Here is a 14,352-nt window from a genome sequence, read left to right as displayed (position 1 = left end):
ACTTGAATCATTCCTCCACTAAAAACCACAATCTTCCCACTTAGTCCGGCGCCTCTTCCTGCCCCGCTGATTCTGTTTCTGTCATCCGGGCACCATTTATAAGCCACATCCAAGTCTGTGGAGATCGTAACTCCTTATCAAACATAGCCTCTGCTGATCTGCCTCTTGTGGGGCTTTGGATCTCCCCCGTGTGCCAGTGGCCGGTCAGGCCCTGCCAAGAGCACAACGAGCTCTAAGGCCTTGCCAAGCGTACAATGTGCAGAGGGGGGACTTGCCAAATGTAATCCAGCAATAGTGAAACACGCTCAAATGAGTCCAACTGGCCCGAGGTCGTTTCTGTAACTACATCAACGTTCAGAAACAAACAGAAAGCGCTGAAGGCGCGAACGCTCCGGAAAGTCGAGAAATGTGACCAACAACTAATAAAAGTGCTGAAAGTGCATCAGGGGACGAAAGAGCAGCAAAGGAGCGGAGCGAACTATAAATACACAAACGTTCTGTTTGGCTCCGTTCGTCACGTTAACTGAGTTTACATCATAAACCCTGAAGATGGACCCCTTCTTCTTGGAGTTCGCTTCAAAACACACAGAGAATTTGGCAAGATTTATAACATCTACTCATCATTTCCTCAAACACTCGGTTTATTATTTCATTCATACGACAATAGGAAGCAGTGAATGTGTGCAATGATAGTGTGCTACTACTGTTTTTAATCTGATGAAGATAAAAGACTGAGTTTACTATGATGTAAATAATAATTATTCTATTATCAATAGTCCATCATCGTCATCCACTTTTTGTTTAAACTCATCAGTCGCTGCTTCCAGCTTCTCAAATCTGTGAACTGGTTATAGTTTTAGTAGTTTTTTAATATTTGTTAAAAGGACAAAAAAAAAAGAAATGTGACGACACTATTTCTGGTCACTTTACAGATAACATAATTTCAGTTGTCATCTAACGTGATCAAACTGGTTAGCCCTCATCAATACTCACAATATACACCGATCAGCCATAACATTATGACCCACTGCAAGAGAAGTAAATAACACTCACGTTGGTGCTTTCTATTATTATTGTTTTCCTACTGTTTTAATGCTTTTATTGCTTTTAATTGTGTCATGTTTCCTGCTCTTATTTTATCCACGTGAAGCATTTTCTCAGGGCTGTAGCTGCTGTTTGAAGTGCTACATAAATAAAGTTGAGTTGAGTTGTGATAATTCAGTGTTCTGCAGGGAATCTTTTGGACTCTGTGGATGTTACTTAGACATGTAGCACCCACCTAGACCAGACCAGACCAGACACCCCCACTACCCCACAGCAATGACACAGCAGGATGCAGCCTGACACAGACGCACAAAAACGCTTTAGGAACAACTTAAAATTAAAAAAAAAAAAAACACGAAGAGCAGCACAAGGTGTTGACTTGGCCTCCAGGATCATGATCAAGTATCTGTGGGGTGATCCACAGAGCCCCCTCCCCTCCACCCACAGGACCAAACGACCTTCTATAATAATACAATCAGCAAGTCGCAAAGGCTGCAAATTAATAATACACGTAATGCTGCGTGAGTTTATTGATCATTTTAATGGTAATGAACGACTCTGAATGATTTTTGGACTTGATTAAATAATGTGCATTAATAAATCTACTAAATCTGTGCTGAAAACTGTTTGGAAGAGCAGTTAAAACCTTTTCTTCTCACCTGTTAATGCTTGTGCACATTTTAAACCTATTACACAGAAGCTTGATTTTAAATTAAACTAATTGTAATATCACGTTAATGGTTCCACCTTAATGTCGGTTTTTCAGATTTGCATCTTTTCATAGTTTTTTTATCTTTATTAATTAAATATCTGCGCAATTAAATGTGACGGAAAAGGACAATTAAAGACACCTTGGGCAAACCGTAAGGAAATAATACCCACTGCACTGATTGCGTTCTGATTATGCACACGTCCACAGAACTCATCAGAAACACACACACGTCTCAGCAGTAGCAGGTGGTTCGGACTACGTCATCCTTCATGCACACACAGCGTGCCCATCCGGTGTTTGTCATTTCCACGCGCTGCTGTTAAGTTGGCGAGCGGTTTCCTGGATCGCGCCCTAACCCACGAGTCCATAGTTCTTCCCGGGAACCATCCGTGCCGAATGATGCCATCTGACCACCGGCGGTCTGGCGTCTTGGCAGCTCAGTCTCTGACTCACAAACCAAAACGAGGGGCGTCCGCTCCCTCGCTCGCTCTGTCTCCATCTACAGGAGTTCGAGTCCCAGTGGAGAGTGAAGCGTTAAAAAGGCCGGTCTCAAACCTGGGACAGCGTGGGAACCTTTAAGACCGTGTCCCTGAGAGAACGTGCTGCTTGTGCCGCGGACGGATCAGACAGGTGAAGCTGATACAGCAACAACCGCTGAGGCTGGACGGTAATCTGACAGTTATCTTCTCAAAGACACAGAGGGAAACACTGATAGTAGCACAAGCAGCAGAGGAGAGAAGGCACAAGAGTAAACAGAAACACAAGCTGTTAGGAATCAGTCCGGAGCAGCTTGGCTCGGTTCGTGGAATCTGACAAAGACGCCGCTGATGGATGAAAAGATAGAGCTGAGACCTTCTGTTGATGTGCTGACAATCAGATAATTACTTAAGCTTCAAGTAAGAGGAGGGTTTCTCCCTTTTATTTGATTAAAACTTTGGATTTATTGACAGTCAATCTCATGAAATAAGAGCTGACTGTAACTGAGATGGAGTCTTTTGATTTTTTTTTTTTTTTTTATTTCTCCCAGAACAAGTATCCTTGAAGGATTTGGGTGATTTTTTTTTTTTTTTTTTTTTTTTGTGCTGCTTGGAAGCAGCTTGTTGTGACTAATGAAATCTGAAATGTAATATATATTTTCTAACCCAAAGCCGAATACTAGAAATTTCTAATTAAACCTCCAGTATCTATATTTGTACCATTTGGGTCTTTTGGAGTCCAAAGTAAAATCTGTAATAAGTCCTAATATCATACTTTAGAGTGATTAGATTTTATTTTTGTCATCAAAGACAAATAATCCCATCAAGCCTCAGACTTAATCAGATAATAGGGAAGCAATTTATCTTCCACATGAAGCCTCACAGCTTGAACCAAAGCCCCTAGATTAGTTTTATCTCACTAAATTTTTCCATGCTAATTCTATGACTTTTTTTTAAATCTACATATATATTTTAAATTCCCATGTGCAAACTTTCACTAGTTACCCTGAGCCTGATTTTACCAGGATGTAGTCTGTGTCGAACTGAACGTTTCATGTCTTTTTTTCAGACCTTTGTTTTAAGTTAAATCCTAAATGGAGCTGAATTAGAAATTAAGATGGTGATGGGTCGTAAATAAAACGTCTCAGGATCTGGAGAACTTTCTTTATAATCTATTATGAAACATAATAGATTATTAAATTTATGCACATTTATGTCGACTGGTGCCAGTAAATGGAAAACCAAAGTCACCGGGGTCCACGAACGTCTCTACTAGTTGTCCAGACAGGAAACTCTGTCTCTCTGTAGCCAAATATTCTGATTACAATCGGTTTAGAAGCCCGAGCTGCATGAAAATGCTCCATATAAACACCTCAGTCTGAATAAACAGGCCCAAACCAAATGAAACTGCATTGGGTTTCACAGTGGCAGAATATTCCTTTTCCCAAACCGATCTAAAGTCATGTAAACTGTGAATCTGAATGAAGTCAGGCTCCGTTCGGTCTGGGCGTTGCTCAGTCTTGACGTAAATGGGCGGTGACGTTTCCTCATCTGGTCCAAGGAGAGTTTGTTTTTAATAATAACAACTGTGAAGAACTAGGCATTGAACTGAATTCACTGAACATAAATTAAAGCCGGGATAGACTGAAGCTTGGGAAAATATTCAGAACCGCTGGAAAACCTTGAACGCTAAACAACACAATAGAAACGCACAAACTTTCTGAATCAAGCCGCTGCTTTTACAATAAAGCTGTAAAAACAATAGCAACTCCTGCTGATTAGACGAGAGACCTCCATCTTTGAGTCACGTGACATTTTCATCAATCCGTCCCGATTCAAAGTAGAGGTGCATGTAAACATCAGACCAGAACAGTGACCTCTCGTCGAAACAGTCGACCTGAAACCTAAAACCGGAATGAGAAAAAAGTCTCATGTAAATCCGACTCGTGTTAGACTGGAGACCTGCCCAGGCTCCACCCAATGACAGCTGTGATAGGCTCCAACCCCCCCACCCTCCAGAGAACAAGCGGTTATAGAAAATGAATGAATGAATTACTATTCTCAGCTGGGAGAATCTGCATACTGTTCCAGTGTACATCTTTTTTATTTGAGGCATGTGAAGTTGGTTCTGTTGGGACGTCCAAGGACGTATAATACTGACTTAGAAGCAGGAGAGGTTTTTTTTTTTTTTTTCCCCACTGATGCCTTTCACTCAGGACAATGAGTCATTTAGAGACAAAAGCTTAATCTCTAACAATCCTTCTACCTAATGAAGGTTTTTAAAGTGGAGCCTTGAATTGTCTGCCGCCCGCAGGGCTCAGTACGTTCATTTAGCGGCAGCTTGGAGCAATATATTAACTGTGAAACACTGATTAAAATGTCTGTTCTAACTAAAGAAGGAACAATATAGAGTCTAAACATTAATCAATTTGTGTCTCGCCATGACTGCCTTCACTGAAGAACACGAGTTCACAGTGCCAGAAAAAAAAAATAAAAAACTGCTCTATGTGATTAATGTGAACCAGAATCTAATCAGATCATCTACTTCACATGGAGTTCCTGTGGTGGATGTATGAAGACATCTGAGTTTTTTTTTTCCTCATTAAAACGCAAAACTGTGAACCAAGGTCAAGTTGTCATGTTGCCTAAATACTAAGCTGATGCCAAAGCTTTACAAAAAATGTAACTGGAGAAGGTGATGTGTGGAGATGTTTGGTGTTTAGAGTGACCAGGGGCAAGTCACAGGAAACCAAAAGCATGGAAACGGAAACACACCTCAAACTTATGGAAACGTGGATCTGGATCTGTACAGGGAACCCAGTCATTACGGCTCAGTCCATCAAAATATAGACATGTATTCATTTTTAGTGGCTCCTCCTGGGCAACAATAGTAACACTGTTTCATTAATGACCTAGATGACCCGTTCAATGAGCACTGTCAGTTTACACCAATCACAGCATGACAATAAATAACATTGACCATCTTGAAACAATTCACTGTTCTGCTGGGAAACCTTTGGACCTGGTCTTAGACATGTAGCACCCACCTAAACCAAACCAGACACCCCCCCAACCCATAACAATGACACTCCTTGACAGCACAAGATGTTGACCTGGCCTCTAAATTCACTAGATCCCTAAAACTGATCGAGAATCTGTGGGATGCACTGGATCTAGCCTGATCCATGGGGTGGACCTGCAGCACAGCTTGATGCTGACTGGATTATAGTCAGAGGATAAAATGACAGTGACAATCATTGACAGCTAGACAAATTCTGTGGTTGAATAAGGAATAAACGACAACTTCTCTCTCAGTTTTACCCCAGAACAAGGCCTTCATCAGGGACATCAAGACAAAAGACTTTTTAAATAATGTATAACGTCAACAAGTCAACCTTGGTACCAGGTGAAGTCAGACCAGACATACTGTTTTTTCCCCCCAGTACCAAGCTCCGTAAGTTTTATGTTTTGAAGAGCTTCTGTTCCCCTTTTCAAAATCAGTCAATAACTGCAACATTAATCTTCACATTGTAAAGAAAATGCCACTAAATGCTCTATTGTAGTAATTAAAATGTGCTTCCTTGGACGCCTAAAAGAACAAAGACCTGATTCTCTCCTGTACGAATTCTCATTCTGTCTGCCTCTTTTCTCATAATTAAAGTATAAAACTTCAACCTTGACATTATAGCTCCTTCGTGAAAGTATGTACAGTATTAATAGGGGTTATGGCCCAGAGGTCTTTTGTGCATGACATGTAATTTAATGCTTTTGACCGTGAGTGCAATTACAGTGGAACTTAATTTGTAGGCTGTCATATCACCTCTGTCATTAAAATCTACATGTCTTTTCTTTGTGTTTTGTGGAATAAGGAGACTAAAAAAGAAAAAAGGCCAGCGGTGGCTCGTGTCGACAGAGTTCAAGCGAACCCGAACTGGCAGAGCAGCACACGATTAAGCGCTTCAGGATTAGACACTACCTGAACACGACCGACGACACGAAGTTAGATCAAGTAAAGCCTCCCCAGATGCTGATAAGATCCCTTGTTTGAGCAAAGGGTCAACCGCTGGCCCAGTTACTACTACGACTGCTACACTTTGGATTAACGCCAGATCTGGAGGGAGGTTATCGCCCTTGGTTACCGCCCTGAAGAAGCTAACCTTCAGCTTTTGCAGTACTGTGTGCCTGCATGTGAGTGTTTGCACAACAGATGTAGGTTACATTACCATAATAAAGCAGCCACGCGTTTAAATGGCACTCTGTTGGCCTTAAAAGGGTCCAGAGAATGGGACGAAAAGGCTTTCTTTTGGGACATGGAAGAGGATTCAGCTAAACTTCAACCTGAAATAGGACTTTCCTCAATTCGTGTGCAAAGATATGTAAACTATGATAGTATAACTGTGTTATTATTTGTGGATCTCGTGATCGCGACCTTTAAAAATGTCACTGTATCAGTATTAAAGGAGTAACCTGTAGATATTTATCAGCTGAATCTGCGGATCAACTCAACTTTACACAGCTTCATAATGAGATTCAGTTCATTGTTTTAAAAGTCTAAATAAAGCTTTACGACTCTGGCCAACTCTCGCTGCTTGCTTATTGTTGTTTGTTTGGTGTTAGACTGTGTACTAACACCAAATGACAGGATACTTTCTTTTTAAAGTAGGTAGAGACCAAAAACAGAGCTAAACATTGTTGAATATTGGAGTTACATACCTCAGGTGGCCAGAAACACAACTCTAAATGTATGATAATGTTGCTCTGTGTTAGTATGAAACACAAACAAGCAGTAGCTATTGCTAGTATGAGCTAATAGCTCTTGGCCTTTGCAACTTAAAGGACCAGTGTCTAGAATTTATCTAGGATCCAAATTAACTATTGTGTATTGATTAGGTGTGAATATTTGAGGTTTTCCTTATCTCAGACTGCGACACGTTAGCTAAAATGTCTGTATATGTCATGTCTGTATAAAAATGTTTGTATATCTCACTGGATTGTAGATTTGACTGTACATTTTTGGGTAATTTTTTACTAACTCATTCTTATTGTTATTTTTAGATTATTTTACTTTAATTTTTATTCTTATTGCTATGTTTATGTTTGGTTCGTACATGTTTTTTCAGATCTCGGGGCTCTTGAACAAAATAATTTCCCTGAAGCGATCAATAAGTGATCTTGAATCTTGAATCATATCTAAACAGGGAGTGGGTTCTCTTCTACAAAGTCTGCCATGTTTCTACAGAAGTCCAGACTGGACAAACCCCACGCTCGGTCTAGAAACAACCTTTCAAGTTTTTAGTGTCAGACATCGCACGTTTCTTCCACACACTTGAAGATAAAGGACTGACAAAGGGGTATTTGACTGTTGCAATCTGCCACTTCACCACTAGATGGCAGAAACTCACACACTCTGGACCTTTAAGAGATGATACTCAATGGTACTGATAATATAAAATCAACTGTGAGATTAAAAGGTTCTTCCAAGAATCCTGTGTCGTCAGGTCACCAACAATTATAAAACTAAGAATATACCCAACAAATGTGTAAACCTCACATTCAAAAAAGGGAAAAGATAAAAGGAGAGAATGACACAAAGAGAAATCTGAGCATGGGTTTGATAAGAGTTTGAATAAAAAACCAGCGTATCAGCCTCATTCAACATCCTGTTGGTGCCCTGTTCTTTCTCTAAAACTGTGACGGGGCACTTTTTATCAGCCACATGGGACAGTGAGGAGGAGGGGGGGGCATTCATCCCCGAAACTCTAAAGAACTGGGACGCTCAATTCAGCGTCTGTTCGTGTGTGCATGCATTAGTTAATTTGAAATCTCCTTCCTGTGTGTGTGTGTGTGTGTGTGTGTGTGTTTTTTGTTTTGTTTTCTGCAGGTGCATACCCACATGACCCCGTCACTAGAACTCGCTGCTCTGGTCTTGTTCTGCCATACGTGGTTAGGACGAACAGCAGCATCGGCGTCTTCTGCTGCGACGTGATGCGGAGCTGTTCCTGTTAAGAACTGTTAAGGAAGGAGGACAACAGCGGCAGCCTTTCCCAGCTCAGGCACAGCTCTTCACGGATGAACTCACTCCAATTAAAACACAAGCTAACAAAGGGGGGGAGCCCTGCGTGTCAGATCTCGCTGCAGGCTTCTCTTAGGAGCAAAATAAATAAAAAATAAACTCAGTTAGAAACCATACTTGGGCAGGTTGGTGGGTAGAGAAACATATATGTGTGCACTCGTGGACCGCATGTATGAGTACTCACACAGATTCACGCGGTTTATACAAAAACAAGTTTCATTAATGTTGGATTATGCAGAAAAAGCTCTGGAAGTAAAACGTCTGATGCGTTTCCCAAATTACAGACAAATGCAGGCAGTTAAAAAGGGTCAAACGGGGTCTCTGGAAGAACAGTGCGCTAACGTTTTTAATTGTCCTCTTAAAACTCTGCAGCTAAAAGCTTAGAGGTATTTGGTTTGTTAAACTCCTACGTACAAAACTGTGTGGAGCACATCGCGATTTACCAAGTGTGTTGCTATGCAGACAGAAAAAGGTGAAAAGGTGAGTGCATTCCTATTAGATACTGGAGTATTATTGTGGTCTGTGGTACTGACGTCTTAATGTTCAGGCTGTGTAGATTGTGACGCTTTGTGCTTTCAAATCATCCAGTTTATAGAATTTGGATGAGTCATGTTTTACCTTGGTCTCCTTTAACACTCCAGTGAGTGTTTAAAGGACAGTTCTGGATCATTTCCAGTGAATGCAACACAAAAGGTGTTGGTAGTTTTGCACTCTTCGCCAACTCTGCAGATTTGATAAACATGCTCAATGTCAATAAGGTGAAAAGAAAAGAGAAAAGACAGTATGTTAACTCTGTTAGAATACGTATAAACCTACTTTATGTGCAGGGTATGTCGTTTTGTTTCTACTTCACAAGCAGACAACTGCTCGTTGCAGTTGCTGAACAAACAACAATCCACGGCCTCACACATGTAAACCAACCAGTGTACACAGATGAATCATTAGGTCAGTTGGAAAGCATCCCAGACACACTTAGCAATGTCCTTCCTAGGTGGTTAATAGGGCACTAACTGAAAGTGTTTTTGTGATTTTTTTTTTTTTTTTTTTTTTTATATATAGGACATTTTCAAAAATTTTTCACTTTTGTGTAGAACATCGAGGCCAATCAAGTTACCATATGTGGTTCCTTGTCCTTAAAAGACCTACTGCGGGACCTAGACGGTGTAACCTATGAACACAGACAATGCTAGTGTGAGGGATTTATATTTGTGCACTTGTCAGCCTGGTTCGCTCTGTAACAGCACCCCTCCCAAACTCTTTTTGGTCAGTCGGGTTAATCTACTTCCTGCATCACTTTCAACAACGGCGACTGAAACTTTTTACACGAGTCGTACGAATATCTGTACCACCAAACCTCCTCAGTTAACAGATTTAATCAATCAATTAGAGAACAGCTGAGATGGACTAAAGCGGAAATGCGCAACAACCGAGCATATTTATGTGTAGGTCAGTGCTGGGATCTACGTACGGGCCTTCTCTCTTGCCGTAGCTTCTGCATCAGTCTAACGCAATAAGTCTAAACCGCCTTTATCACATGAGGCAACACATAGCTACTTCTTCATGGTACCTAATAAAACAGTTGTGCTCAGAGTTGGTGCAGAGGTGGACCTGGTAGACCACATTTGACCTGAGAATGTTTCCTCGATCTTCTCTGATTGGCTTGAATGAAAATGACATGCTTCTAAACCTTGCGGAGAGACACCAGGACACAATCTAAAATGTGTGCAGAAGTTAGCAAATATGGTTCCTTGGCCTCTATCAGTGCTCAAAATACGAAACAAAATAAAATGGTTTATCTTCTGCTCAGGTGGAAAACTCTGCGTGTGTACTGTAAGTTAATGATGACATTCATGGAATATGTTACCCTGTCGTAGCCAAATGGAGAGACTCCAGACTAACTCTTCACCTGGACGGTGGAAGTTGGTGCACTGAATTTTGCCAGTGTAAAGAGGAAGGTTGTGGCAGAAGACAACACCAGAATAATGACAAGAAACATTATGTTTTCCATTATAACACTGTGCTTTGACTGGTGGTCTTTTAAGCACACAACACTTCTTGATGGGGCCTGATTGGAGAAGCAACTATTTATTTTCATGCCCACAGAACTAATGGACGCAAACACATCATTTGCAATTTAAATGTTTTTTTTTTCCTCTTTAAATCCATCAAAGAGGAAACGAAATAACAAGAAGAAAATCCTCTAAATCCCTTAATAGCAAAGACTCACAAAAGGCTGGAGGCAGCAGGAAAGCAGAGGAACAAAGAGCATCTACCCGCACATGTTACAAACATGTGGGAGCGAAGTCACGAGAAACAAGCTGAGGTGTAGCTAGAGGAAAGCGTGACGCTGAAGGTTAACGGATTTGTCAGCAGCACCTCCAGCCAGCAGACCGATAAATAATAAGACGGGGATTTATGTACCTAACGGCCTCTAACGTCATTTTTTTTTTTTTTTTTCCTACTGACAAGAAACAAGAGCACCGGTGTCATTTAATTTAAAGTTACAGCTCATTTACCCCTGTCCACTTCCAGTTTACATTTCCCTCAGCCACTCTGCAATCTGTACCGTGTAATTATACTTTGTGTTTTTTCCCCCCTCCTGTTTTTCAAACATATTAATATTATACGGCGTCAAATCTAGTGTGAAATTAACTGCTGTCTCTTGGTAACAAAAAGTTGTTTGGGGCGTTAATGGAGTGACTTGTTGTTGAAAGATTTGTTTCCAAACAACGGTGAAGGAGGCGGAGGAGGAGGGATGTTAGATGACTGACAGCTACAAAAAGGGCTTTAGATAGAATAAAAAAATCAATGTGACAACAAAATTTTTGATTCCAGCTTAAGTTTGCATTTTCTACATATTCAGAGTTTTTAGGATCAAACTTTAAACTTGTTTTTCTGTTTGTTTTTTGGAGTTTAGCTTAGTTTTTTGTCCGTTAAATGCGAAAGCACGATAACTTTTTCTCCCAATTATAGAGTCACTGCTAAACTGGTTAATCCATTAGCTGCTAAACTAGTTCATGCGTCTCATCTGTAAAGTTTGCTGCTCTTTGTTGTCTTGAAAACTAAACTTCTCTGCATATGAAACTCGCTGCGACATGTGAGTACGTTCCTTTTTAACTACAAACACAGTTTGAACCAGTCAACGATTTCTTGATTTAACATGTATCAGATACATAAGCAGGATCTGATCTAGTAAATCTAAGTAAATAATCAGTGAGTAATTTAAGGCTCCGTGAATTTTTTGGTATTTCAAGGTTGCTTCTAAAACCTGAAACTAAAGCTGTTGAAACTTACTGTAATTTAATCTTTATTTTTTCAAATCCAAACATGAAAAATACAAAAAATGGAGACTTTCTTTTATTCTGTGGTCTAAAACTATCAACGTGCATGATTTAAAAAATAAAACTAAAAGCAAAATAAAAGCTGAAAATATCTTCTATCTGCTGGTAGGAACCAAATATGAAAGATAAAAAAAATTAACCTTTATTTTATTCTGTGGTCTAAAATTAACGTGATTTAAAAAAATAAAAGTGAAACAAGTCAAAAAGTAGTAGTGGGAATTACTGGTAGTAGCCTCCATTTGGAAATGACACTGTTCTCATTATGTTCACCACTAAATAAACCCGGTTCTTCTCCAGATTCAGAAGACAACCACTCAAAGGTAAATTAAGATGCATAACATGCGTCACAAAGTCTAAAATTACATCTGTATCTTGTTGTAAAGTCACATCCATGGTCACTGACTGCTGTGCACAACTTCTTCTTCTTCTGGATCATCGTCTTCTTCTTCTTCACTTACAAAAAGTTCTTCTTTTATATGAATCAAATAACACGTTTATTCCTTTAGTTCTGTTTCCGTTTTCTTTTTTCATACATTTAAGAGCGAAAGGTAAATATACTTGTTTAGCATTTTTGCCTTTTAAGCAGAAAGTCAAATAAACTCAGAGTCTAAAACCAAAGTTAAAATACACAACAGCACACAGGCCGAGTCACTATGATCACAGCGACCTCAGCCACACCGGATTTCTTTTATCGCATGATGCAACTTGTCCGAAGTCATTTGTGTAGTTAAGAGCTAAACAACGTGAGAGAACTGCATATGAGACGTATGTACTGTGATACAAAAATCACTGCCAGAGTGCTCACAGGTTTTACATGTGGGGAGTCATGTGATGTTTTATCCAAACTTGAAAGAACTATATACTCGCTTTCACAGGAAATGAATTCTCTGACGCATTAGTGGTACGTTTCTCTGCTTTGTGTCAACACAAACTGAGTTTTACGTTATTCTGAAGCAAACTGGTTAAATTTTCTCTGCTAACAGCTGATTTTCTGCTTTTCTTCCATTTACACCTTTGTAAACTGAATAAATTAGATTAGAAAAGAACAAGACATTGCCACTAGTTTCTCACAAGTTAGACAAAAAAAAAAGTTAGATTGCCAACAATTTTAACAATGATAAAGCAAATATTTAAGTTTTTGTGAGGTAAGTTGATAGGAAATAAGTTATATCAATGGAATAATGGACAAGTTTCACTATTTTACGACATTTTACAGTCAAAACGATGAATCGATTCCAGTGAGGATTGAATCGATTTATTGAACAGTAACATCATGCTGCTTCCCTTTGCAAAATACGTTAAATGATGGCCAAACACCAACTCTGGGAGACTGTGATGGTCGTTTTTCACCATTTTCTGACAAGATTTTATTTATTTTTTTTGTGCAACATATTGACTTAACCCTGACTTTTATTCTGGCTTGGAGAGACAGATGTGTTAACTTTCCCCTCACCTGGCCATGCAGTAAAGGATGTTGTGTGCACAGCTGGGCTGGCTGGCTTTCTTCCTGTCTGCCTTTTCATTTATAATAATAAAAAAAATGTAATAAACAATCAAAATAAACTGAAAGCTAAATGCAAACCCTGGGGTCTGGTTTCCCCTCATGTGCACAATCCAAATTAAGTCCAAAAACAACAACAACAACAACAGCAGCAGCAGCAGCAGCAGCAGACAACAGGAGGGTTAATTACCTCCGCGGAGCATCACCGGGCCAGGCTCACATTTCTCCACACATCTGCTGCAACACACACGGGAGGAGAGCCGGCCACGTCTCCCTTAAATGCTTTTTCCTCGCGTGTGTGTGTGTGTGTGAGTGTGTGTGTTTTCTTCCTGTCAGCAACGTATATGAGACAGAAAGCCCCCAATGCTCTTACCTTCCACATCCAGGCCATTCTTATTTCTACGCAGACAATGGAGGACCGCTCGCTCTCTTCAGCCCCAAAACGCGCTCACCGCCTCCGTCTGCCTCAATTCACGTCTTCATCACAAGGGGAGACGCGGGTGCGTGGCGGTAAAACGCGTGAATCGGCTCCATAAACGCTGGAGTGTCCCGTTATTCGTCTCCTCTCTCGGTTTAGTTTTTTTTTTTTTTTTTTTTTTTTCCCACACTGGAGCTGCTGGGACCTGAAACCGACGCTGCGCTGTGATTGGTCAGCCGAGACGCAGAGCTCCGCCCCCCATTTCTGCGTCATGTGACCGGCGCAGATTTCCTGACTCCGGCTCCACGGATGTATTTACACTCACGTTATTTTTTTTTAAGACGAAAATACCAAACGGCGTGTGTTATTAAGTGTTAGAATAATGTTGTAAATATAATCTGATATATTCCAAGACTTCATGTGTGCAGTATATCACCAATTGCTACCAGTTCATTTAATACTAGTTCATTAGATGTGATAATAAATATCTTTTAACAAAGAATCAAGCATCTTTACTGTCATTACGAAAATATACACTCTCTGGCCAAAAAAAAAAAAAAAAAAGTCCTCTCCTATTGGTTAATTACTCTGTGGGTGGTTTTCTTTCAGCTAGCAACAAGTTATTTAACCCCGACTGATGCAACGAGTAGCTTCTCAGTTCTTAAACAACCATGTGGAAAGGCACATCCTGCGCTGGTGAAAAAGATGTCAGTCTGTTTGAGAAGGGTCAAATCAATGGCATGCATCAAGGAGAGAAAACATTCAAGGAGACTGAAGCAGAAACTAC

The 14,352-nt window shown here is 40.2% G+C and overlaps 1 protein-coding gene across 1 annotated transcript in view; it reads right to left on the bottom strand.

The window, feature by feature from the left end:
* The window catches only part of st6galnac3 (ST6 (alpha-N-acetyl-neuraminyl-2,3-beta-galactosyl-1,3)-N-acetylgalactosaminide alpha-2,6-sialyltransferase 3), an 86,912-nt gene extending 73,122 nt beyond the window's left edge, over positions 1-13,790 (bottom strand). Inside the window, exon 1 of the mRNA XM_047590448.1 lies at positions 13,521-13,790. Within this exon, the coding sequence (XP_047446404.1) occupies positions 13,521-13,538 (18 nt within the window). The 5' untranslated portion in view covers positions 13,539-13,790. The remainder of the gene's footprint in view (positions 1-13,520) is intronic.
* Between the last annotated feature and the right edge of the window lie 562 nt (positions 13,791-14,352).

This window comes from Mugil cephalus, chromosome 7 (assembly GCF_022458985.1).
Source record: "Mugil cephalus isolate CIBA_MC_2020 chromosome 7, CIBA_Mcephalus_1.1, whole genome shotgun sequence".
NCBI lineage: Eukaryota > Metazoa > Chordata > Actinopteri > Mugiliformes > Mugilidae > Mugil > Mugil cephalus.
The sequence above is the reverse complement of the archived record's forward strand: the minus strand, read 5'-3'. Positions and strand labels throughout refer to the sequence as shown.